We start from the raw sequence: 27,338 nt of genomic DNA on the forward strand, positions 1-27,338 counted from the left end.
GTCCTTTTTTGGAAACCATCAATATTTAATCAGTTTTTTTTCATTTTTATGATCATTATCTGTGAAATATGAATTTCACATGTCAACAGTGCCATTGTTTTTACAAAAAAAATATAGATCGACTTAAAAATTAGAAATAAAACATACTCCCTTCATTAGTCCACAAAACGAGAATGTTATTCAACATTAATTTCTGAACCATTTCAGTCTATTTCCATTTTTTTTTAACAAAATGACTCTGTGATTTGGTCAAAATAGCAAACCAATGCTGCAGGACAGCGTCCGTCATTTCTGTATCAAACAGCTCTGTAAGAAACGCTCTAAACCCTGAAGCAAGAGTCGTTCATATCGAGCACGCTTGCATGCACGCTACCATGCCCATTTTCGCCAGAACATTACCACCAAAATTAAACTCGATGCAGGGAAAATGCAGCAGAGCGTGGACGGGCAGAACACAGACACAGGGACGCACGCACATCTAGTGCACATTTGCCCGCTGTGCCGTCACAGCGGGCGTAAGTTCTTCCAGACGCGTTTCAGGAGCTGATTACAGACCTACACAAACTACGAAGGATTGGCTTGATGGTTTATTTTGCTGTTTTGGGTTGATAAGGACCCAAAATCACCATAATAGTGTAGAAAGAAGGGGAAAGTGAGTTTTTTCATAATATTGGACCTTTAAGATTTTTATTATGTGTTGAAACTACATTATTACATAATTTGGACAGTTTTGTGAGTGAGTTGAAGAACCACCCCGTCACAATAAATTATGTGACAGGCTGGTAAAATACATCCTAAAATGGCCTTTTTTCTCCATGGGATCAATTTCCTGACCTATAAGTGAGTATACTTTCAATTGATAATTTCATTTTCTTTACATTAATAGTGTACATTTTTTAATACAAATCTGTTTTCCCTCTCAATATTGCGTGACGGGGTGGTTAGGTTGAGCTTGACGGACCTCATCTAACATGAAAAAACAACAAAAAAGGAATGGAAAGGAATGTCAGAACTTGCTTTCTTTGCTCCTGGATGCTAGAGGTTCAAATGATGTCACTTTATCTTTGTGATGTCACTTAAAGCAACAGTCAGTTATTTATAGACAAAAATAGTCAGTGTGAGGGGGGGGTGTTGCGTTGAATGTCCTCAGCACAGCATCCATGTGCAGTCAATTTGTCCTGTGTCACAATAAAGGCACTTGTTGACACAAGCTCAATTCCAGTGTGGTTCTTCTCCTTGAGCTCGCTACAGTATTTATTTAAAATAAAACTGCATTTCAGGCTTCAGCAGACTACTAGTCAAAGGTTTTGGCACGCCGTTAACATCCCATTACAATTAAACGTTGATGTGTAATTGTAATGGGATGAAGTGGAAATCAACAAAGTTGAGGGCCACAATAAAACGTTGTGCTCTGTGTAACCCTTAACAAAATTTCAGCCGAGAGGGGAAAAACATGGCCAACAGTGTGCGCTTCTGGAGCTGGAGCGCTCATTGTCAATTCAGATCATCTGAATGGAACGCCCATGCCGGCAAAAAAGGGCTTCACAGGAAACGGAAACACGAGCAGGGGTCCCGCGCTCAACATCGTTCCCTTACACCGCGAGCTGAATGTGGCGCACGAGTCGCAGTAACCAATGGAAGCAGTGAGCGCACGCACACACACGCACACACACACACACACACACAGTAGTCATATAATCTGGAATGGATTGTGGAGGTTTAATCCATTTTTACCTTTATGTTTTTGACAGCATTTATTTGTTTGTCTGTCTGTTTGTTCTCATTAAATATTGAGAATGATCCGGATGCCGGAAATCTGGATTTTCCCCATTTACTTACAGGAGGCATTTAAAAATAAAAAATAAAAAAGGACAATCTGGTGAGTCGTTGCCTCACTGATTAGGCATGACCTCACATTTCCGTGACTGAAAAGAGTGGGGGGCGGGGAAATGATCAACCCTGCAACAATGTAATAATTATAATACGTATGAGGAATAATAGTGTGTGCGTGTGTGTGTTTTGCACATTGATATGAGGTGGTATCCTAGCAACAAAAATATCAAAGCCTCAAAGGCAGCTGTGCCATAAACGGAATCGGGTTCTTCCTTTGATGTCTTTATGCCAGACATCAAAGGAATGGGTCAAGCTTAAAATATATTTAAAGCTTGACCCAGGTTCAGGTCCAGACACTGGTAACAGTGAAATCCAGAAGAAGACACACCTTCAACGCAACTTGACTTGTCCCATTAAAATGAACCAAATGACGGATAGAATCAACACCAAAGTTGAGAAGGAGGATCTGCTTCGCTTCCTCCACATGCAAATGCAGGAAACAATGCACACAATGGCGGTGGCTGAGAACCGTCTCAGACAGAAGCTGAAGGATGACTCCGTGAGCCTCTCCCAGAGCGAACATGCAGGGAGGTTCAACGTCCAGCTCAATGGCAAGCTGCTGATGGTTTTCCTTGTCAAGCTTCAGGCAGAGAAAGATGGCCAATCCTGGAGTGCCGAGAAGGAGCTCCTGAGGGAGAAGATGCGCCATGTCGAAAGAGAGCTGCATGAAGCCAAGCAAGAAACCACAATATATCCAGTCGAGTATCTGGACTTGAATTCTGTCACCTTCTGCGATGTGAGGTCGGAAAAAGGCCTTCAGAGACAAGTAAAGAAGATGCAAGCAAAGATTAAGCGTCTGGAGCAGGAGCAGGAGGAACACGACAGGGCTGCACTCCACATTCGGAGCATCTCCATTCAGATGAGAGACGCGCAGTGGCAGGCGCTTATGGAGAGAACGCAGGCTGAACATGAAGCCCAGCTTCAGGTGGAGCACACAGTGATTCTTCAGCTCCAAGATGATCTGAAGGAGTGTCGTCATCAGAATCTCCAACTCCAAGAGGAGAATGCCTCCCTGCTACAGGTAATTGAGTAATTAGGCCCGAGCGCCTATTCTAGGCGTAAGGGGCTATTGCTTTTGCAACGCAGAAGACGACAAGTTGACGAGCGCAGCTCGTCAACTCTCGACAAAGTTGACGAGCGCAGCTCGTCAACCCTCGACAAAGTTGACGAGCACAGCTCGTCAACCCTCGGCATCCAACACACTCACGCACACACACACCGACACTCAACAGCACACACACACACACCGACACTAAACAACACAAACGCACACACACAGAGATCCACAAACACGAGTTGACGAGCGCAGCGAGTCAACTCGTGTTTGTAACTGTCTTCCGATGGTTGACGAGCGCAGCGAGTCAACCATCGGGCGACCAACACACCCACGCCCACACCCACGACACTCAACAGCACACACACACACACCCCGACACTAAACAACACAGACACACAGACACACACACACACACACAAACACGAGTTGACGAGCGAAGCTCGTCAACTCGTGTTTGTGTGCCCCCACAGACGCGTAGCCCTCGTCGAGACCATTCCGAAAATGTATTTTGTGTAGAAATCGCACACTCAGAAAAAAAGTTATATTGTTTTTGCAAAAATTCTTTATTCTTTATTCTTTATTCTTTATTAGGCCCGAGCGCCTATACTAGGCGTAAGGGGCTATTGCTTTTGCAACGCAGAAGACGACAAGTTGACGAGCGCAGCTCGTCAACTCTCGACAAAGTTGACGAGCGCAGCTCGTCAACCCTCGACAAAGTTGACGAGCGCAGCTCGTCAACCCTCGGCATCCAACACACTCACGCACACACACACCGACACTCAACAGCACACACACACACACACCGACACTCAACAACACACACGCACACACACAGACATCGACAAACACAGTTGACGAGCGCAGCGAGTCAACTGTGTTTGTAACTGTCTTCCGATGGTTGACGAGCGCAGCGAGTCAACCATCGGGCGACCAACACACCCACGCCCACACCCACGACACTCAACAGCACACACACACACACCGACACTAAACAACACAAATGCACACACACAGAGATCCACAAACACGAGTTGACGAGCGCAGCGAGTCAACTCGTGTTTGTAACTGTCTTCCGATGGTTGACGAGCGCAGCGAGTCAACCATCGGGCGACCAACACACCCACGCCCACACCCACGACACTCAACAGCACACACACACACACATCGACACTAAACAACACAGACACACGGACAGACACACACACACACAAACACGAGTTGACGAGCGAAGCTCGTCAACTCGTGTTTGTGTGCCCCCACAGACGCGTAGCCCTCGTCGAGACCATTCCGAAAATGTATTTTGTGTAGAAATCGCACACTCAGAAAAAAAGTTATATTGTTTTTGCAAAAATTCTTTATTCTTCTTTATTCTTTATTCTTTATTCTTTATTCTTTATTCTGCTGTTTAAACGGCAATTTGACCCCCTGAACGTGCTCGAAAACTCACCAAACTTTGAACCAAGCTCAGAACCGGCGAAAAATTAATTATTTTATGTGTTTTAAAATTGGGCATGAAAAAGTGGCGCGCTAGCGCCACCTACAAAAATCACAATGCATTGTGCCTATGGGGGGTCCGACGCCAACTTTGTCGGACAGCCACGAAATTCGGTACACACATGCGTCAAGTTAGGGCAAAAAAAAAAAAGTATTATGGCCACGCCCCCAGACACACAGGAAGGCGGCCATATTGGATATAATTTTAAAAACTGCAGAGTCAGCGTTTGCACACACACACACTCCAATCCAAACCAAATTTTAAACACTTATTGACCCTTCCTACCTGGACACTTTAAAAGGGACACTTTGACAATCAGCCTTACAGCGCCCCCTAGAGAACAATAACAAAAATTGAATGGGAATTAAAAAAATACTTTGCCAGAAATGATTGAAACTTACCAGAAAAGTCCCTCATGTGGTCCCGATCAAAAAACACAATCGTAACCTTGTTGTTGTTTTTACGGTGTTGCCGTGGCGATGGCAACCCCTCCTATGGTGAGGGGTCCGACGCCAACTTTGTCGGACAGCCACGAAATTCGGTACAGACATGCGTCATGTCAGGGCAAAAAAAAAAAGTATTATGGCCACGCCCCCAGACACACAGGAAGGCGGCCATATTGGATTGAAACTTAAAAACTCCTGATGGCAGAATGCCATATAATCCAAATACCGATTTGACTAAACTGTGAGCGACTCATGCAGCTCAAATCTAAACACTTGCGAAGCACTCAGGACAAAAGCGGCGTGCGTCGGCGGGCCAGCTCAACGGCCTGTCGGCCGGCGAGGGCCTACAACGCCGCTTGCGGCTTTAATTCTTTATTCTTCTTTATTCTTCTTTATTCTTTGTTCTGCTGTTTAAACGGCAATTTGACCCCCTGAACGTGCTCGAAAACTCACCAAACTTTGAACCAAGGTCAGAACCGGCGAAAAATTAATTATTTTATGTGTTTCAAAATTGGGCATGAAAAAGTGAGGCGCTAGCGCCACCTACAAAAATCACAATGCATTGTGCCTATGGGGGGTCCGACGCCAACTTTGTCGGACAGCCACGAAATTCGGTACACACATGCGTCAAGTCAAGGCAAAAAAAAAAAAGTATTATGGCCACGCCCCCAGACACACAGGAAGGCGGCCATATTGGATATAATTTTAAAAACTGCAGAGTCAGCGTTTGCACACACACACAATCCAATCCAAACCAGATTTTAAACACTTATTGACCCTTCCTACCTGGACATTTTAAAAGTGAAACTTTGACAATCAGCCTTACAGCGCCCCCTAGAGAACGATAACAAAAATTGAATGGGAATTCAAAAAATACTTTGCCAGAAATGATTGAAACTTACCAGAAAAGTCCCTCATGTGGTCCCGATCAAAAAACACAATCGTAACCATGTTGTTTTTACGCTGTTGCCATGGCGATGGCAACCCCTCCTATGGGGAGGGGTCCGACGCCAACTTTGTCGGACAGCCACGAAATTCGGTACAGACATGCGTCATGTCAGGGCAAAAAAAAAATGTATTGTGGCCACGCCCCCAGACACACAGGAAGGCGGCCATATTGGATTGAAACTCCTGACGGCAGATGGCCATATAATCCAAATAACGATTTGACTAAACTGTGAGCTACTCATGCAGCTCAAATCTAAACACTTGCGAAGCACTCAGGACAAAAGCGGCGCGCGTCGGCGGGTCAGCTCAACGGCCTGTCGGCCGGCGAGGGCCTACAACGCCGCTTGCGGCTTTAATTAAACATTGCTTTTATTTTTATCTGTATCGTGAAATTTGTGTTGTTAAATGTCGATGATTTATGTACGAAGGACTTTCAACGGAAAGAACGCAAGGGCTTTTTTGAAATGCTCCTCTTAGATAGGATGTTTGACTTTATTTGTACTGTAATACATGCTCCTGTGTGACTGTACTTGTACTCTAACATCCTATCTAATGAATATATTCATCATTCTTCACAGGAGGTGGCGACGTACGCTACGACCATGGTGGAACAGACTCTGGAAAACAACAGCACTAAGAGGGCTTTGAAGGACCTGGAACGTCGCTGGGATGAGCAGGAGAAGAAGTCGTCTCCTCCTCCTCAAGAGACTAACCTTCAGTTGGGGAAAGAGGAGGAGCAACCGGAGAAAGACATGGCCTCCACATCGCAGCAAAATGACAAAGAGAGAACCTCAGGCTTGAATGAGGCTCCCCTTCTGGCAGAGAACGAGGAAGACTCTTTGAAGGAGGAGCAAGAAGAGGAAGACTCTTTGAAGGAGGAGCAAGAAGAGGAAGACTCTTTGAAGGAGGAGCAAAAAGAGGAAGACTCTTTGAAGGAGGAGCAAAAAGAGGAAGACAACACCAACGCCATGAGGACCTTGGAAGATCTTCAGAGGCCAATACCTGAAGAGAAGCCACAGAAGAAGAAAAAGAAGTGGTTCAGGAGAACGCTGGCCAGATTGCCCATCTTCAAAAAGCGTGCTCCAAAGTGAACTTTGCTAAAATGTGTACACATCAGGGGGGGGGGGGCAGAAACAGAGAAGGAGATCCTGCCCCAAGTGGAGGAGTTCAAGTACCCGGGATCTTGTTCGCGAGTGAGGGAAGGATGGAGTGGGGATCGACAGACGGATCGGTGCAGGGTCTGCAGTGATGCGGACTCTGCACAGATCCGTCGTGGTGAAGAGAGAGCTGAGCCGAAAGGCGGAAGCTCTCGATTTACCGGTCGATCTTTGTTCTCCGACCCTCACCTATGGTCACGAGCTTTGGGTAGTGACCGAAAGAACAAGATCGCGGGTACAAGCGGCTGAAATGAGCTTCCTCCGTCGGGTGGCTGGGCTCTCCCTTAGAGATAGGGTGAGAGCTCAGTCATCCGGGAGGAACTCGGAGTAGAGCCGCTGCTCCTCCACTTTGAGGGCAGGGTCATTCTCCAAAACGGGTGCCATTTCCAAATTTTCATGCACAACCCACAACATGAAGGACATGTTAATTCTCCAACAAAACATATTTTTCCACCTCAGGAATAAATTCTTTAATAATCATATCCATTTGATTTACACCTTGTAGCCATTTTTGTACCACTCCGTCACGGACAATATGTACACTATTTGAGTGATGGTACATTAAAAAAATAAATAACATCTAATGTTTTACTGCTCGTAAAATGTCCTTTTTTGGAAACCATCAATATTTAATCAGTTTTTTTTCATTTTTATGATCATTATCTGTGAAATATGAATTTCACATGTCAACAGTGCCATTGTTTTTACAAAAAAAATATAGATCGACTTAAAAATTAGAAATAAAACATACTCCCTTCATTAGTCCACAAAACGAGAATGTTATTCAACATTAATTTCTGAACCATTTCAGTCTATTTCCATTTTTTTTTAACAAAATGACTCTGTGATTTGGTCAAAATAGCAAACCAATGCTGCAGGACAGCGTCCGTCATTTCTGTATCAAACAGCTCTGTAAGAAACGCTCTAAACCCTGAAGCAAGAGTCGTTCATATCGAGCACGCTTGCATGCACGCTACCATGCCCATTTTCGCCAGAACATTACCACCAAAATTAAACTCGATGCAGGGAAAATGCAGCAGAGCGTGGACGGGCAGAACACAGACACAGGGACGCACGCACATCTAGTGCACATTTGCCCGCTGTGCCGTCACAGCGGGCGTAAGTTCTTCCAGACGCGTTTCAGGAGCTGATTACAGACCTACACAAACTACGAAGGATTGGCTTGATGGTTTATTTTGCTGTTTTGGGTTGATAAGGACCCAAAATCACCATAATAGTGTAGAAAGAAGGGGAAAGTGAGTTTTTTCATAATATTGGACCTTTAAGATTTTTATTATGTGTTGAAACTACATTATTACATAATTTGGACAGTTTTGTGAGTGAGTTGAAGAACCACCCCGTCACAATAAATTATGTGACAGGCTGGTAAAATACATCCTAAAATGGCCTTTTTTCTCCATGGGATCAATTTCCTGACCTATAAGTGAGTATACTTTCAATTGATAATTTCATTTTCTTTACATTAATAGTGTACATTTTTTAATACAAATCTGTTTTCCCTCTCAATATTGCGTGACGGGGTGGTTAGGTTGAGCTTGACGGACCTCATCTAACATGAAAAAACAACAAAAAAGGAATGGAAAGGAATGTCAGAACTTGCTTTCTTTGCTCCTGGATGCTAGAGGTTCAAATGATGTCACTTAATCTTTGTGATGTCACTTAAAGCAACAGTCAGTTATTTATAGACAAAAATAGTCAGTGTGTGGGGGGGGGGGGGGGGGGGTACGCAAACTGAGGGAAGCACACAAATAATGTAATTTCTACCAAAAATAATGTTTTTATTTTTAATTAATTTATTTTATGGAATCAGTGGTACATTTACACGTGCATATAAAATTGAAATTGAATCCCTGACTTCACCTTACAACTAAAGAGACTGCTATTAAATGTGTAAGGAAGAAAGTATTCACCTGTCCTGTAAACTTCAACTTGTGTAAACTTCATACATGAAACATACAATATTGACAAAGTTTGTTGTCATGAAAGTGTTTCCTTAGCTTGAAGGTTTATTTTTCTTGAGGGACTTAATTCTGTGTCTTTTCTTCTGCTCCCCGCTGAATATTCATCCCAGTTTCTCACCGTCTCATTATCCCTGTTTATATAGTTTGTGTATGTACTTCTTTTGTCAGTTCAAAAAGCGTGTCCTTCCTGTGATTCCTTGTGTTTGCTCCTGTGTTTCAGGCTGGCTTCCCCTGCTCCTCCTCAGCGTCTGCGGAATCCCTGTGAATTTTGTTGTTGGTATTTAAAGTCAAAAGTTGAGTAAAGTCATGTTTTTTTTCTCCCCTGTGAGTGACATTTAGGGGCCAAAATCAAAAATTAAAGTGTAATGTTTCTTAGCGGGCCTTTGAAGACTCTAACAGGTTTAAAATGCGTCCTCTACAGGTGCACACATTCTCTATCGGGTTTCCAGACACTCAGATTTGTCACATTAAGATAAACCGTAACAAATTATAACTCTGAGTTGAAAATAAAAAGAACTCCTGCCAGAAAGACTTCCCTGATCTTTCCCACACAACACACCATGAATGCAAAATGACCTTGTGTCAAGTGCTGGAGGCATGTTAAATCTTTTTTTGACAGACCTATTAGAAATCTCCCCTTCAGCGCCGTCATCCTGGCCCTCCCTTCAGCCTCGCTTTCCTTTAAGCGTAGATCTATATGTTATCAGCTTACTTTCTGGGCTGAGGCAAAAAGCCCCAGAACTCCCTCTTGACAGGCCCAATCCCAGCCTGATCTCACGTCTCACTTGAAAGCACTTCCACACTGAGTCAGATAACGCGCACTGGGGGCCCAAACCCAGCAAGCAGAGGAGTGGCTGGAAGACTTTTTTAGGTGCCTAGTAACCCTCTTTGGCAAGTTATTTACAAATGCGGTTTATCCACCTTCATCGCTTATCATCATTTGAACAAGGGAAAAGAAATCCTTTGAAAAAATAAAATCGGCAACACTATAAAGGAGGATCGACAGGGTGTAGCTGGTGTGCTTGTTTTCATCGTGCTGCAGCTGATGCTCACTCATTGAATCTTGTTTCAATGTTGCACTGTCATGACACTGACAATAAAAGCTTTCCATTTCCATATTTACTTTCAGTTTGCACGGAAAACAAACACAAATAATACTACCATGTCTGGGTTCACAACATTATCCGGACGCACACAAAGACAGCCGGCAAGCTTCTGCATCACACAGCTGTCCCCCCACCCCTGCATGTGTTTGTGTATCTGATGTGAGATTTGCTCATTTAATTCGCACCGTTCACATCTACTCGTGTCTCATTTCTGCTTTCCTACGATTCCTAAATAACTGCACCACACACGTGAACTGAGTCACGCAGACAACGTTAAATGAAATCCCATCTCTTATTGTCCTTTAGCAACAAATCCCCCTCTTTCAGGCTATAAATAACACACACACACAAAGAGAGATAGACCTGCTCCGTTATGTAATGTTAACTGACCATATTTATAAGTATATAATTGCATTTTTCAGAAATTCAAGGTATTTTAACAAGAGGAGTCGACACAAAGTGGAATGAATGAGTGTGCCAGCCCAACCTTTGGCCAAAGGAGCCATTAGACTATAGAGAACCACCTGCAGTCTATTGATCAAAGCAGCCATGCTTACTGAGATGCTAACTTTATACGCCTGACAAGACAAATGAACAATGGGTTAATTGCCCCAGTTTAGGATAAGAGGAAATAGCTCCAGCCCTGTGGGTACAGTAGCCCAATGTTTGCAGCACAATGATGAAGGGACAAGGAGCTCACCCCAGTACCAGTCCCAGTCCTGCCTGCGTGGGTGGGTACAGAGAAATAACCTGTTTTTATAATTCAGGAATACTAAATGAATAAATATTAGAATAGGGCTATCAGCCTTTTAAACACAAGTGTGATTAAAAGATTTCTCCAAAAAGTGCATGGGGCCTCTGCAGCTGGGAATTGTAAGCAAAATTTGTGGGAAGAAATCGCATAATTTCAGCGATAACCGGACATCAATCTTTCCTATTTTTTATTCATGTATTCATCATGGGGATGTCTTCTGGCGCCGAGCGCTCGCCCCCTCTTCCCACCTACAATCCTTCCATCCAGTGTCCTGCGCCGGGCTCCTGAGGCTACCGACAGGTTGGATATTGTAGCCAGCGATTATTAAAGTGTCGCAGCCACAATGGAGATTCTATGTTCCATTGGTCACGCCTGGGGGGGGGGGGAGAGAAGGGGCTCCCATTCCAGTGCGCGAGGAGAGTCTGCGTGCTGCCGCTTTTCATTCCCATCTCCAGGGAGACCGGGACGCGACGGACAACAGGCTGGAGCGAGGGGAGCTGGAAAGGGAGCTCATAACTTAACTGTAGCTTTTAATAAGTATAGGCGACGCAACTAATGTTTTTGTTGTTGTTATCTTTATATTGTCTCAAATAGCACTAAAAAGGATTTTAATTGCTGAAAATATTGTGGCAGAACAAATCAATAGATTGCCCTACGATCTAATAGGCTCATTTAAATTACAAATTCATTTGAAAATCAACAAATTGCATACAAAATGCATAATCAGCTTATTTGATGTAGCATTATATGCAGATCTGGTACACATCAAATAGCTCATAAGTGCAACAAGTGTCTTTTACATTCTGATCCAGTCCTTTACATACCACTTATGTCTATACTTGAGGACATTTGTAATGCTTGTACTCATGTTTGAGTATTGCTATGACGCGGCATTGCTATACCTTGATTAAAATAATGCTATATTTCTCACACAAGTAAAGATTCAGTGTATTTTCTAACAAATAAAAGTGTGATTATTCTCCGCAGGGAACAAATTGCAGACACTAATGAGGTTTCAGGCTTTGAAAAGCACTTCTATATCTCCTCTGGCTTGTACAGTAATGACAAATTGTTGCTCACTTGTTGAATGAAAAACACCATTAACACATCTGATCATCTCACCTTGTCCATTCAGCTTAAAAGAAAATGTTGAAATAGCCACTCAACGGGGAAAACTATGGAGTAAAATAGCGCCCCTCGCTGGTTGAAATAGACAACTACCATTTAGTGCTCCACTGAACTTGACAGCAGTTGTCCTCAGCAGTGTGTCTATATCCAGCTGTTAACAGCAGTACACAGGCCTTTGAAGTGATCGCCTGTTTGAAACGAAAGACACAAAAGCTCAGCTCATGCTTGAACTTAAAAAATATTGCACACATAAACTGATCCCAGGCATTTACATAAAAAAAACACTTGTCTTTTGACTCATTCATTGAATTAGGTTTAGCAATTTCAAGCACTCATTACCCTGCAACCATAATTACATACCTGAATCTTTTCAATATCCATGGAGTGTTCCCAGACAATAAAGAAAATGTTTAGAAATGTTCAGTCCATCCGTGATGATTAAGTGAAACTATATTTCTGTATCCAGATGAAATCTCTGCAGGTGGAGTCAGCCCGTCTTGAGGAAGGCATGATCTGTCAGGTCAGTTTACCAGAAAGAGGACAAAGAATTCACAACGATTTCTTCTGGAAAAGAAAAAGAGTCACATGAAAACAAAAAAGCAACATATTTTTCAGTTTCCTTTTGAGGCTGCTGTGCTCCTGTTCACCACAAGAAAACTCAGCTTGTAACACGATTTAGTGCAAAAATGTAAGGTCGGTCATTAGCATAATGGGAAAAAAATCACTTTGAAGAATTTTTCCATCCTAACAAAAACAACAAATACGATTCCACTGTAGAAAACCTGTTTATTAGACAAATTATACACAGAAAGCTTTGCCACTTGTAACAGAGGCCCCAGTTTGTTCAGTATTTGAATAATATGCAACACATACAACAAAATAGGCCTATATTAAATACTGTACATCATAAAATCTTTGAAAATTATCAAGTAAATCCTATAGTTCTATGTATGAAATTAAAATGTTAACAGATAGCGCAAGAGCAAGTTTGTGCATGCTTCCTTTTTAATCAACTTGCCACTTTTTTTTGTTATTTAGCCAGCAAAAGATAAAATGAATTCAGGACGATGTGAGGAAAGCAGAGTTTGTGTTTGTTGATCATGGACGGAACAAGGGAAGACGCAGTAACGTAACTGCTAAACTCAAAAACCAACCTCCTCATGATAAACGCTTTGCTTTGTTTAACAAAAATAGCATCAACATGTAAAATATACATTTTTTATAATGTGTTCATCATTTAAACTAAATAAAAAAATGTCTGTGTCCTATTCGTCATTCAGTAGCCATACTGTAGCCTAAGAAGAAAATGCCTAGAAGAATGCTTGTCTCAAAACACTGTGACCCGACTGAGTTCTCTACACACAACATTTTGCAGTTTTAGTTCTTAATGATAAACTGAAAACTTGTTCTAAACAACTAACATTATCAATAATTAATACAGTGTTAGTGAAAAAGGTTTGGTTCCATTTTTCCATCCCACCCCCTTAACCCGCAAAATATTTCTACCTTTCCCCTTCCGTACCTTAAAAATGCACCTTAATGGTCTCATCTTAATTAATTGGCACTTAAAAAAAAACAAAACAATTTATACAAACAGTACCCTTAACATCACAGATATGAAATAGAAGTATATTTCTGACTCCTCCCACAGAAGGCAGTCATTGAGATTCCAAAGGCTGTTTGCTCTTTATGAAATTCCCGTGACCTTGAAGCCCAACCACCGATTTGCTGCTTGCCAGTTTTCCCAGTGCACCGTGATAACCTTGAGTTTGACTAGAAGTCGGGACGGTGCCGCTAACTAGTTCACAAATAAGGCGTTGTACTGAAGATGCCATTGGCAATGGCTTCTTAATCTCATTTCACTGATAACAACTTATTGATAAACTTAAAGATGACATGACCTTAGAGAATGAGCTTTCATCTTGTAAAAAAAAATCTAAAAGGAAATCTTTGAATGAAGTAATGTTGCAAAACCAGAGAATACATCACTCATTTAGCAGTTTTTCAAAGTTTGATGAAAGAAAAAAATAACCCAAGTAGACAGATAAAGATTATTTTTTTCAACTTTCTGACCAAAACACATTCCACGCATTAAAATATTTTTTCTTTTCTTTTCTTAAAAAATCAAAATAAAATTCAATAAAATACATTTAATAAGCATACGCCTTTTGAAGTATTTCAGGTTTGTTTTTCAAGTTATTTTTTCCCCCTTGACATGTTTTTTTATTTTGTATCATCCCTTTTTATAATCCCTCGGAGTCTCATTAAAGGACCTCACCATAACTTGAAAAGCAGATAGCACAGTACAGGTGAGAAAAGAAAAGGTCAGACCTACATACAATCACTTACAGGTGTGTGGGCACTGGTACAGTGCATCGGGACGGACAAAGAGTCTTTCGTGTGCATCACAGTGGTGAAAACAGTTTCAGGCTGATGCACCAAATGGCAGAGATAGTTTAAGAGTGACACCAAAACTGGTGATTCTACACTGGCAGTTTCCAGAGTGCTACACCATGATGGTGTCAGCATTTGCCCAGATGTAGAGTCTTAGGTGTTGTCGGGCCATCATTTGGGCGCCGTGTAGAGATGAATGAACATTTAGTGACCCAGATAATGGTGAAACAACACGAGCGAAAGATAAGGACTCCCACAATGTAAAAAAGCAGAGTAAAACCGGAAAAGTGGGAGCTTCCAGGAGCCTTTTTAAAACCACAAGGGACTGTTGTGTGTATTCCAAGGGCTGCAGACAAAACCAGTTGTGTTATTCATGAAGTAACTAATTACACCTGCTCAACAATGTCAGCCCCTAGAAGTCGCTTTTTAGCTAAAGACACAATGAGTCACCCACCAACGGCGCTCATCAAGCCTTAGTGCTCACGGGACTTCACAAGTGTTCTTGTGGTTGGTGTACCGTCAGGTAAACCCTTCAGATAAATAGAATTGTGAGGCTGTCCTCAATATCACAGAACAGGAAGAATAAAAAGAAGTCCCCTTTCACACATGTTACCCAGAATAATTCCCCAAACAATCACAACAACGACAATAAAGCAACAACACAACAGGCCCCTGCCACCCCCTTCCCTTTTTTGCACCTCACCAGCATAGTTTAGAGGCAGACAAGGAATGTATTCACCTCATTTGTCTTCTCAAATTACAAATTGGACATCCTCGGAAACACCAAAGCAGTAACCGAAAACATAAAGATTAGTATATACACGGATCTCTGTGTTGCTGACAATTTATCTTTGCCCACAATGCGTTCCTTCTACCCCCCCATGACTGATGCGAGTCACTCTGCCTCCTCCTCCTCCTATACCTCCTCCTAAACCAACCGTATCCTTGGCAACGACTCATATAGAGGTGCCCCTGTCTGGATCATTGCCATAGCCAAAGTTGGGTCCTGGACCTGTAGGCTGATAGGGGATGGAGGACATTGTTTTAATGGGGCTACGGAAGAAACCGCCGTTTGGCGCCCTCTGCCTGAAAGGGCCCACCCCGCCAGTCCGGTGGTCCTGGAGGACGCCACTGCCACCGAAACCAGCGGAAAATCCAGCAGCGGCTTTGGCAGAGAGGCTGCGGCTGAGGGTCTGGATCTGCTCGGGTATGAAAGTGGTGGTTGTGATGTGGGTGTTGCGGAAATCGCTGATTTGCTCGAGTGCCTGGCGAGCAGAGGGCAGTGCATCCATGTCAAGCGGTGTTAAATCGACGGAAGAGGTGGAGAACTGCTTGTGGGGGCTTTCATCCTCGGTGCACAAGCTGTTAACCCGGCGGTGTAGGTGCTCCAGGTCGATTTCCTTATCGTCCTGCAGGTGGGGAGGGGCAAGAAAGGAGAGGGGCCGAGAGGAAGTGGTGATGGTAAATGGTTGAAAGGAAGGGAATATACAGTCGGTCAGAATTTAAGGTGGGGAGGAAGATGTTGCAAAGAGTAAAGGAAGGGATGGCAGAGGAAAAAGACCAAGCGATTGCATGTAAGGACAGGAGGAGGGAACAATGACAGAAGATGTTCAAGGGGACGAGAGGGAAGTTGAAAAAAGGAAGAGGAGAGAGAAGAGGCAAAGGAGAAGGAGTGAGGGGAATGAATAGAGGAGTAAGGAAATGGAGAGAACAAAGAAGATAGAAAGTGCAGAGAGCATATATTTTGAAAAAAAGGAAGTGGATGGGGGGAAATTTGTATTCAGCAATAGGGATGTAATCATCCAGCCAGTATAAATAGTTAGGAATAATAGTGTTGGACAATGTGGAGGATGACATGGCGAGGACACGCATCATGGCATATCAAGTGTCAGAATGAGAGGTTAGTGTGACTCAAAATAAAACGTGTTTGATGGGCGCATGAAAACAAGGATGTGATGGAAATCAGGGAGAGCAAAGAGAGGAGGAAAAATGGAGGGAAGGATAGAGAAGCACACTCTGAGCTGTGGTCAGGATATTGAGAGAGAAACATACACAGATCTACAAAGGTCAGGAGACACACCCCTTCATGCGCTGTGATTCCAAGGTGCTACACATCTAATGTCCATATCTGAATTACAATCTTCAAGAATTATGCAAAATATATTGTTCTCTTTTTTCTTGTTACCTGTATTCTTGTTTCATGTCAAAAATTCACATTGAGATTGATATCTCATTTTCAAGTGAATTTCCACAAGGTCACATAATCCACGTCATAGAATTCATATATGAATTAACTTTAATCAAACAATCTTAACTCCAACACAATGCACAGACAATAACTTAAGCTCTAACTTAACTTAGTCTAAAAAAAACAACTTATCATGACTATGCTTAAGTATAACTTATCCACACAAGTCTAAATGATGGTAACACTCAGCGTGGGGGTGGGGTTCATGCTTTTACTAGGTAGGGAGACGTGGACAGCGGTTCAGCGGAGCTGAGTTTGTGATGAGTGAGGTGTTGATGTCGAGGTGAAAGGTGTTGGATGTGGCTGGACGTGGCTTACAAAACACATAATGCACTTCACTAGCTTGGTGGACGTTATCAGACTGAGGCGGGGGGTCAGTCTCGGGTGTAAGGAGTCTAATTTTGGCATGTCTCATTTAATGGATATATTGTTGGAGAAAAGTCAAACAGGGATTTATGAGGAAGGGAGACACATTATTGGGGGGTAAAGGTAGATTTACTGACCGTGTCCTTTGGGTCTGGGGGGTCTGTAGGGGACTCTGGACCTATTGTGGCTTGCTCATGAACAGAGGGCACCAAAAGTGGTGGCCCCTGGTTGCCATCTAATAAAAGGACAGCGGTAGGACGGAGAGAACAAGGGGCCGCTACCGTCTGTCGTGACACTGTCATACACACACTACACATTTGAAGGAGGGGTTATAATCAAAGAGATGATGGGAAGTGAAAAAGAAGAGTGAATTACAAATGGCCAGTCTGCTGTCTGTGAAAGGAAGCCGATGAGTCACTGCAAGGGGGGATTGAAAGGGACTGGTGCAAGAAAGAGAGGGAGGTGTAATGTTGCCTGTTGCAATAACGCCCTCTGCAAAATGCTATTTTATCACTGAACGTCTCTAAAGATAGGTAAATCTATAACTTCTATTATTGTCTCACACAAAGGCGCCTTTTCTGAACATGTAGGCCAAATTCTGTGCCAACAAATTTACCAAAAAGCTTTGTAAAACGTATGTATATAACGTTTTAGTACATGTACTTTTTACTGCCTGGTCAAAAATGATTCTGATTCTGAAAGATATATGAAAATCTAGTTGCTTCTAGATGGAGAGACAGCGCCCTCTTATGGCAAAAAGGCATCATTGCACAAATTATCATCCAGCGACATGCCAGCTTTAATTACAAGGATTTAAGGAGCTTAATTTTTCATCAAGTAGAGATTTGTTGTTCTGTGAACACCAAACATTGAACCCTGGTTTCCATCACTTCTCTCACTGCATTATCATTCATATCTCACAGCGTAGGAAATATCTGTCTTTAAGCATCACGAAACAAAAATGTATAATTTTATCCATTATTGTATGTATAACCTTGGAGTGGGAGGCGAGGTGGTGAAAGTGGTCATTCTCATTTTGGGAGCGAGCTCGGAAGGGTTGCTGGATTCGTACGAGTGCTGCACAATCAAGGCGCAGGGAATGTCGCAGCATGCTGGGGGCTGGTAATGGGTGGAGGTCGGGACAGTGGTGTTGGCAGTGTGGGGGATCTGGTTCTGGGTCTGACCGCCCAGAGCAAGAGGGTGCTCATTAGGGGTGCGAGGGCATGGGTTGACAGCTTGCCTGGCAGACGGGCCATCTGCCTGAGTCTTTCGTGAGTGTGTGATGTTCACACGAGTGTGTGTGTGTGTGTGTGAACGCAGAGAGTGGGCCAAGGTGATGGGAGAAAGGTGTGCAGTGGTTCATATACACGCGTTTGTGTGTTTGTGGGCATGCAGGTTGAGTGGGAAAATTCAAACGAGCCAGAAAAAAGACACACACAGGCCGACACACATCAGACAGTCAGAGACAGAGGTGGGATGTGTGACAGACAAGTTCAGGCAGATGGACGGACGGATGGATGGATGGTAAGGTGGAGGAGAGAGAAAGGACAATTGGAGAGACAGACGGGTTGGGAGTGAGCGAGAAGAAAGACATGGCAGTCAGTCAGCACACACAGGTAAGCAGGTCGTTCTGTGTTGTGTCCTCAGAGAGACATCCACACAGTTATATACCTGGAAAGGGGAGATGGCATTTTGTATTGCTCTCTCTCTCCCCCTCTCCCTTTCTCCCTCTCTCTCTCCCCCCTCGCCCGCTACATCCCTCAACACAGAGTACTTATCTACAAAACAAAACAAAAAGGCAATGTGAGAGCATTGAGCCATAAGACACAGATTATCACGTAGAGTTAGAATGAGAAGAGCAGCAATTTCCATCCAAACCAACAAAATCAAAAATAAAAATAAAAATCTGAGGGCAGCTGTTTGAGGTGGACCGAAGAGGATGGTACACCAGGAAGTGCCTGCTCTTCTCATGCTAAATCTATGGAATATGTAAAGAAAACAACACCCAGACATGGTCAACACCATATATATATCACCATCATGAAAGAGTTCTGACATTAGCAAATATTTCAATGTGCATCGCTGCTGTTAATCCTGGATTTTGGAGATGTGGTTGATTCCAATGACAGAACTCTTTCACACAAAACTCTGGCAGAACAAATACAGGTCAGAAAAGGTCAAGCAAAACAGCCTCCCTGCTATGAATGAAATGGGCATCATGTAAAATCATGTAAAATCTAGCGTTCCAAAAGCAGCACCAGAGCATCCACGTGCACTTTAGATAGGACGTGCTTTCATTACAAAGTCGCCAACCCAAAATGAGTCAAGATGCTTTTGGAGCACAGAAAAGAGTCGCAAGAGAGAAGATGACGTCTAAAATCTGAAGATGTAAGCAAGATGCACCTTTTTTGTTACTAAATGGACTATAATCAACACAAGATAATGAGGATTGAAGTGTGCTGCAATCATTCATCTGAATGATGAAAAAAAACAGCAGGGATGACTTGTGAGAAGAAGAAAAATATGCATGTATGTAATATGTATGTTATATGTATGTACAGCATGTAATTGTGCATGTTTTAGTATGTGTAAGAAACAGATAGAGTTTGAACAGGGGATTGTGACTTTTCACGTGTGCCAGGAGACGTGCTTGAAACGCACATGGGAACGGTGTTCTGGCCGTACAACGTGACGGATGAACGCGGCCGTGATTTGTGTCAGTATTTAATTATTTTAAGTGAATTGAATCCATCTTAAATTGTGGCTGTGCCATAGAGGAAAACATAAATGGAAAACCGCCAGAGCTAAAGTAGCATGTTTACAGCAGACGGAACAAACGTGAGTCTCACAAATGCAAATGTGTGTTAGTCATGAGTTTCATGATATCTGAGTCGATGGAAGTGTCGTGGTAATTGTGACTGCAAGCTCATTGTGTGTGTGTGTGTGTGTGTTTTAGGTGTGTGGGGAAGCTGTTTGTCACCTCCAAGGAGGACAAATGAGGGCGAGCCTATTGATTTTCTACTTAAAATTGATCAATACAGATAAATCGCAAGTTTATTCAACAAACATTTGATAGGTGAGCTCTATCTGGCATTCCCAGTGACAGGACTGGACCATATGCCGACTGATCCTTAATCCAAAGGGGGAGATTGACCAGATAGTATCATTTGTTGAGTTGAGAATTTCTCTGCAATGCAGTGATTTTGTAAAAAGAAAAAAAAGCTATTAGAATTAGAAGCTATTAGAACTACTGATAATATCCTGAATTCTCTGCGCAATAATTCTATACACATTCTTTTGGGAGATGCTGTGTTGGAGTAGGGCATCGGAGGCAGAGCGCTCATGGCAAGTCTGCACTCCCAGTTGATATTTCTGGTGCCAGTGCATCTAACTCAGCCAAGTTCTTAGGCCCACGCATAAAGAACGGGTCAACAGAAACTCATATTTTATAAAAAAGCTTGCAAAAATGCAAAACAAGCTGCACACTATTGACTCAGTGGGATGCTCTCAAGTGGCGCGGACACTCACCGCGACAGTAAAGCAAAGGGAAATTAGTTTGTCATTGAAACGCACAGAAAGCGGCGGAGTTAATTACAAGCTTCATGGCGACTCTCACTTTTTTAATTTCACTTAAGGAAGTTGTGTGACATTCACAAAATACTTTCTCCACCAGGACCAACTGGCATGCAGAGGCAGATTTTTTTTCTAACTGTTGAAATGCATCATATGGAATTTATCTAATTAGCCATTTTGAAGTTTGTCTTAAATTTGTCTTCCTCCCTCCGCTGAGTGAGGACATGCTGCAGTGAACCCAGCTGGACTCGCTCCTGTTCTCGTCCCACCAACCGTGTTTGCAGCTGATCACCCATTTGGAACAATTCTGCACAGATGGTTTGAGATCTGAGCGTGGTAATCCCACTGTTTGCACACATATTGTGATGGATGGTTTAAGGAAGAAATAAGGAATAAAAATCTCTGCAAAATGAAAAACAAGCTGTCGGTTTTCAGCTTGGAGAATGCTGGAAGTGTCTCCCTGAAGGAAGTACGGTAATTCTTGTTGCACTTATTGTAACAAGATGTGCAAATGAAGCGATGACATTCCTTATGTGGGAGAATAAAAATAGAAATTGGCATTTCTGCGGAATTGTTGGTTTCAGAATGTTATACAACCACTGTATGTAGCCCCCCCCCCCCCCCCCCCCGCCCCCGCACACAGAAAAGTGCAAGTGAAAAACGATTAAGTCAGATCCTGTTTGATGATCTCGCGGTCTGTTTGGCGCATGCTGAGGCCTTGATGTTCGGGGGTTCCACTGAGCTAATATTGAGCTAATCGATAGGTCAGTGCTTTGATAATTGTCAAGGGTCAACTATCAAAAACATTCATGGCTGACTTCACCGACTTCATTTTCACCGTGGAAAAGCAGCGAAGCGATTCTAATGATGCACTTTTCTCATCCCTTTTATCTGCTCCCACTATTCGCCCAATACTTTTGATTTGTGCATTTCCTTTTACACCATTTTCTTTATAATTGCTAGTTTGAAACAACATAAAATACTAAATGACTTAGAGGATGGATTAACATAGTATATTAACTATTGTTTTCCACATGTCATCTTCTTGCTTGACACCTTGTTAGATGGAGCCTTAAATAAGACCGATATGAATTAAAGACTACCCTTATTTAAATCCCTGCTGTCCCTCCATCCTGACTGCACTGCACACTCAGCCAGGGGCTGATTCTGCTGGCTGCTCTTAATGGCTAATTAAGATGGCGGGGGGGGGGGGGGGGGGGGGTTATGCACGTTGCCACCAAACCTCACTGTGTTTAACACGACCTTGGATTCAATCAAAGGTTTGGTGGTGATTGCTCAGTGGAAGACATGATGACAGAGCAGGGGGCCGGAGGGAAGAGGATGTGTGCTGCGTCTGAAGAACAGGTCATTGCTGCCTGATCACAAACCAAACGGCTATAGGATAAAAGTTTTGCAACAGGTAATGATACTATTGCACGCAATTATTTGTGATCTAAAACATTTAAAGGACCTATTTCTGGCTGTGTTGTTAATATATCTGTTTGCTTAGACACTGAATCAACTGACAGATATGCAACATATGTTTAATTCTTACTATTTAATCTACTTCCACAATATAAAATAAAGTAAAGAAAGTTTATCGAGAACAAATTACATTCACCCTGCAATTTTTTTAAATTGTATTTTGAGTCAATATTATCGTCGCTATTCCGACCTCGTAGCGCCTGATTGTGCCCACACAAGCAAACGTCTGCAAGCCTAGTTCATTAATATTCTAAAGAGGAATCCACATGGGTGCAAGAAAAAATAATTTGATCAGGAATTTAATAGGATCCATTTAAAATTAATTAATAAAGCAATTTAACAAACAGCTCAAACAACAAGTTATAAATAGATGAACTAAGTTGATGGTATTGAGCTTCTCCGTTGGCACGCTGAACTGCAGTATGAAAGTTTACAGCAAGTCATTAATCACTTTTTGCCTGCAACAATTTCAATGGTGTTTGCAGCACACACACACACACACACACACACACACACACACACACACACACACACACACACACACACACATGTGTATTTTACCAGTAGCTGTCATTGTTCTTCCTCAGCACAATTTATGAGGCTTCTTGTCCAAAACAGAAGAACAGTTCATTCATTGACTTGGAATTAACCTGTGGTTCATAAAGATTTTGAAACTTTCTTCTTAATTACTTAAAACTGATAAGGGGATCTTATCAGTCAATTATTATTAATTGGACACCAAATCATCCCATTTGTGTCATCTTTTTTCCCCTACTAAACACAATTTGTGATGCTACATGCCTCAGTCTAATTTGTTACTAACTCAAAGCCAAAGGTGAAAATATTAATTTCAGACATGATTACATTTTTATTTTTTTTACCTAACGGACTGTTTTAATTCGAGGCATGTTTTTTCCACACCAAATTTGGTGCACTTGACTGCAGTTGCACATTTCTAATTAACATTATTTACTTAAACACTCCCCCACCCTTTGTGTTTAGGTACGTAATTATGCATGGGAGTTGAGGAGGTGGGGGTCCCGTTGGGAGCTGGAATGGGAGCCTTGTGAAAACCTTCTGTGGATAAAACAGTTGAATTGGAGAGGCCAAAATAAAGGTGCGTTGCTGTATTCTGAATAAGGGCTGGAACACATGTGATTAGAATGCAGTCACATAAAAGCAACTTTAAGACATTGTCATTTAAAAATTTCCTGATGACATCCCCTTTCATGTCTATATGGAATGAAGCATCACGGCAGACTGCAGGGTTTCTACGAAGGGACGATGTTGGCAGAGTAAGTTTGATTGTCTTAAATGATATCCCCGCCGAGGTGATCAACCGCACATAGACTGATTGGATATTTCACAGGGTGCTGCTGCTAATTTACAAGGTGGAGTGTTGGTGGAAGTGCTGGCATAAATATCCATGTTTATAAGTGTGAACCTGTTTCTGAGTCTGCACACTGCACCATTCCAATGCCCCCAGGCTGTTTACTGTTGCTGCTCTTAACCTTGTCTGTGTTCCTTCCTTCTCTAGAAACAAGAACGTTTCAGATTAATAGGTAATCGATTAGCCTGTTGACACTGATTCTTTTGAATTCTAGTCAAAGCCCTCAAAATAGGGTTGATAAATCATTAAAAATAATTTATGCAGGACATCAATAAGAGTTGACAGCTGCGTACATAATATGACCAAATACTGAAAGAGCAAAATAACAATAACGCCACTGAGAAACTCACAAACTGTCAGATGATTCAGAATTCATCATGACAGTTATTAAGTGTCTTATTTGGCACCAGTAGAAATTGTGCTTTAGATTGACAAATGAGGACTATGAATAAACAAAAACATTTTGTTTCCAATTAGCAATGAACATTTGACGTTGATTTTAGAAAGGACTAACAGGAATCTGTGCACAACAACTTCCGTTTGACTTTTCCTTCCCTTCGCAGAGATTCCAAAACAGAAGACTCTGCATATGATCAATGTCAGTTGTGCTACGGGAGGCCTAATATAAGCACCTCCAGGATTCTCTTTGACAGAATGTGCAGAAGCCAAACGAATACAGTTGCAGTCTGTGCGATTGGAATAGTAGTGCTGATGCTGCGTCAGTGCAAATTCAGCTCGAGGGAAGTGACTTTGTTAACATGGAAAGTTTTCAAAGATTAGAAGCGCTGTTGGTGTCACCGCTCCTTCGCAAAGAAGACTTCTCAAATCCTTCTCTCGCTCATGCAGCCTGATTTTAAGGATTTTTTTTCACCTTTGCATGCCTAGTAACAAATTTATACTTTATACCTAGACATTTCACATTTCTCTCTAATTGCCCCCTGCTACATGACATGTCCCTCATCAACTTTTATTTCATTTCATTTGACTTTTTCTCGCTATCAGACTTCTACACATAGGAAAACAACTCTATTGCAAGTCTTCTACATCTTTATATAGCATGCTTCCTCCTCACAGTCACCCATCCATGCTCCTACCTCTTTGGAGGGGACTCTGGATCCCTTCCTCCGTGACCACCAGCTTTCCACCATGGCGATGAGGCAGGAGAGCACCACGCCGGCTGCTAGGACACAAAAAACGCCTGCAAAGCTATGGATGTCCAGGGCGTTTCCATGCTGTCGTGTCTGGACAGAGCTGTAAAGGTCACAGGGGCTGTCCCTAGGCCACCACTTGAGTTTCAGAATATCCATGTCCCCGTTCTGCTGGAGCTCCAATATTCTAGGATGGAGACAAAAGACATGAGTGTGTGAGGATGGCACAGTATTAATCTATCTATTTGTATCTGTGTCCTTAAATATTCATATAAAGTTTTGTTTTTGCAATGTTTCTGGCCATTGAAGGAGAACACAAGAGAAATAAGGGTGCATTAAATTACAGGCATTGATTGAGTGGCTGAAGAGTAGATGCATGAAGTACAGCAATCAAACAGTATTGAGAGGAGCAAGTTAAAGCTGTCCACATAGTTATTGTGCATAATAATAGATGCTGTCTGGCTGTCATTTGACTGATTACAGACTGAAAATGCTTCATAACAATCATGCAGGATTAAAAGCATTTGCATAAACCAACTGCACAAAGCCCAGACAACGCTGCAGCATTTCCTGTTGCTGGCGTAACGCCTCTCTTCCATTTGAGGGCAGTGTTTGCAAGATGAAAGTCCTCCCTGAGCTCTGACAACCATATTGGGCTGTCAAACTCATTATGGCTAACATTAATATATTTTGCAGCCACAATGTCATTATGCAGACGAGCTTTAGTCCCACGATTGATGGCTTCAGAGAGAATACAGCTCAGAGGTTGATGGTGCCCCTCTGTTAGCCTTCAGATTAACTGTTTAACTGGGTCGTTCATTTTGGCTTGGAGGTGGGCTGTACACACAGAGGCAGGCATACTGAGGCTCTGATAGCATTTGGTTGGATATTTAAAAGGCAATTTGCCACAGAGAGTGGCACAGGGAAATGGGGAGACAAAGGAAAACAGCAACCTGGAACATATTTAGTTGTGCATGTTTATGCATATGTGGCACCTCCCTGATAACACTCACAGAACAGGGCCCCACAGTATTTAATGCCAACAGAGCAAATGCACGTTTATGAACACAGTCACCAACTTGACTTCACACATGTCCAAGCAAACAGTGACACGAAACAGATGTTTGCAATTATGGACAGAGTTTTTGGAGGGGGGGGGGGGGGGCATTTGCCTGCTGCTGTTTCACTGACATCATACTGACGTAAATGACAGTGGCAATATCGCATCTTCATTCTTCCTCCATACAGAATGCAAAAAACTAACTAAAATCAATCACGAAATGCAAATGAGTTCTGCAAAGAGCTTACAAAATTAATTTCATCCAAAATACACCGAAAACATATTTCACAATCAATCCACTGAACAGACTAATGGACAAGCTCTTATCACTTCCTGGGTCAACTGAATGGATGGGACTGGAGAACTGGGGAGCTACATGGCTAAAATTCTAATTGTGATTGTAAATGCTGGAGGAGAGGAGAGGAGAGACATGAATAATAAAGAATAAAAAAAAAAAGAAATTTGAACAGCAAATCCATAGAGTGAGTCCAATAAGAGATCATGCCAAACAACTGCCGGTGTGATTGCATGAATGTTCAGACCAATGCAGATTTGTGGGAAGATTAGAAAAGATTTAGTGTCGGAGATATGTTTCGCTGTTACAGAGAAGAGCCAGTCAGTGTAGAAACCCCTCATCTTACATTGATCATGCACCGGTTCTTTTTTTAGCAGAGCACTGGGCCCTGCTCCATTTTCTGACAATCAAGTAAGTGAGCTACTTTTTGGACTGTAATGTTGTGCTGTAAAACACAAAGCTTGTGTCTGTGATTTGCCTGATTGCTTGGAAGAACAGACACAGTCATGCTTACATGCAGGACAACACATTGTAAATATGCATGCTGACATGGCTGCAATCTTGATTTTAAATGCCACCCGTGTGTAAACGAGACAGCATCTTTACGGGCGTGTTCAGAAAAGGTTACTTTATGAACGTTAAAGTGCCTGGAGAACAAACTAGGCTGGTTTATAGTACTCACACTTGGACAACAGATCCCCCCCCCCCCCCCCCTACACACGGGAAGACGGATTACTCGCAGGTTAATGAGATGGAATAAAAGCAATCCCACCTATCAAAGAATCCAGGCATGATTTCTTGCTTTGAATTTGGCCAACGTCTGAAGGGTCTTTGTTTGATCTGATGACTTTTTCATGACTGAAAAGTCTGGCTTTATGGTTCTCTGTTCATATATTGACTGTTCTTATGTGCCACAAATGACATTTTTGTTTGGGGCCACTTGAGACAATCTGCATCAATTATCTGACTTAATCTACTTTAATACTATTGAACCCAATTTGTCTGACAATAAATTACTTTTTGGTAAAATTATTCACAAGATCTTTATCGTTGACATTTGAGGAAGCACAGAAACAGCGGAAAAGGTAATTATCCTCTCAGAGAGAAACAACAAAGCCATCAGACAAACTAGAAATTCTCTGACTAATTGTATGTCATCACAATTTGCCAAATAAGACAAAAATAAGCAAAATATAGCTTCCCCCCCCCCAAACAAAATCAAAGATGAACCCAAAACAAACATTTTAGAAAGAGCCTTTCATCTGTGGAAATACTAGGATGTGAATAGGATGTGTGAAACATGAAGGGAGAACAGAACATAACAGATTTGCCAGGACAAAGTGATTCTCTCTCCCCTCGATTATGACCCCGTCTGCCCGAGGAGCTCATCATCTATCATGCTGCACTAATTGG

General features: G+C 42.4%; 2 protein-coding genes across 2 annotated transcripts in view; one reads left to right on the plus strand and one right to left on the minus strand.

Annotated features, from left to right (window-relative positions):
• Nucleotides 1-2,260: 2,260 nt before the first annotated feature.
• Nucleotides 2,261-6,930, plus strand: LOC137918071 (trichohyalin-like). Its single transcript, XM_068760817.1, has 2 exons — nucleotides 2,261-2,914; nucleotides 6,418-6,930. Exons 1-2 carry the CDS (start codon nucleotides 2,261-2,263, stop codon nucleotides 6,928-6,930), a joined length of 1,167 nt encoding a protein of 388 aa, XP_068616918.1.
• Nucleotides 6,931-15,316: 8,386 nt separating this feature from the next.
• The window catches only part of grid2 (glutamate receptor, ionotropic, delta 2), a 275,340-nt gene continuing 263,318 nt past the window's right edge, over nucleotides 15,317-27,338 (minus strand). Inside the window, exons 15-16 of the mRNA XM_068738374.1 lie at nucleotides 24,517-24,757; nucleotides 15,317-15,769 (exon numbers count right to left, since the gene is read on the minus strand). Coding sequence (XP_068594475.1) covers nucleotides 15,317-15,769; nucleotides 24,517-24,757 — 694 coding nt within the window. The remainder of the gene's footprint in view (nucleotides 15,770-24,516; nucleotides 24,758-27,338) is intronic.

This window comes from Brachionichthys hirsutus, chromosome 4, assembly GCF_040956055.1.
Source record: "Brachionichthys hirsutus isolate HB-005 chromosome 4, CSIRO-AGI_Bhir_v1, whole genome shotgun sequence".
In the NCBI taxonomy this organism is placed as follows: domain Eukaryota; kingdom Metazoa; phylum Chordata; class Actinopteri; order Lophiiformes; family Brachionichthyidae; genus Brachionichthys; species Brachionichthys hirsutus.

Coding starts and splice junctions, on each gene's coding strand:
- LOC137918071 (XM_068760817.1), top strand. CDS start 2,261: ATGACGGATAGAATCAACACCAAAGTTGAGAAGGAGGATCTGCTTCGC. Junction 2,915..6,417: donor AGAATGCCTCCCTGCTACAG/GTAATTGAGTAA, acceptor CATTCTTCACAG/GAGGTGGCGACGTACGCTAC.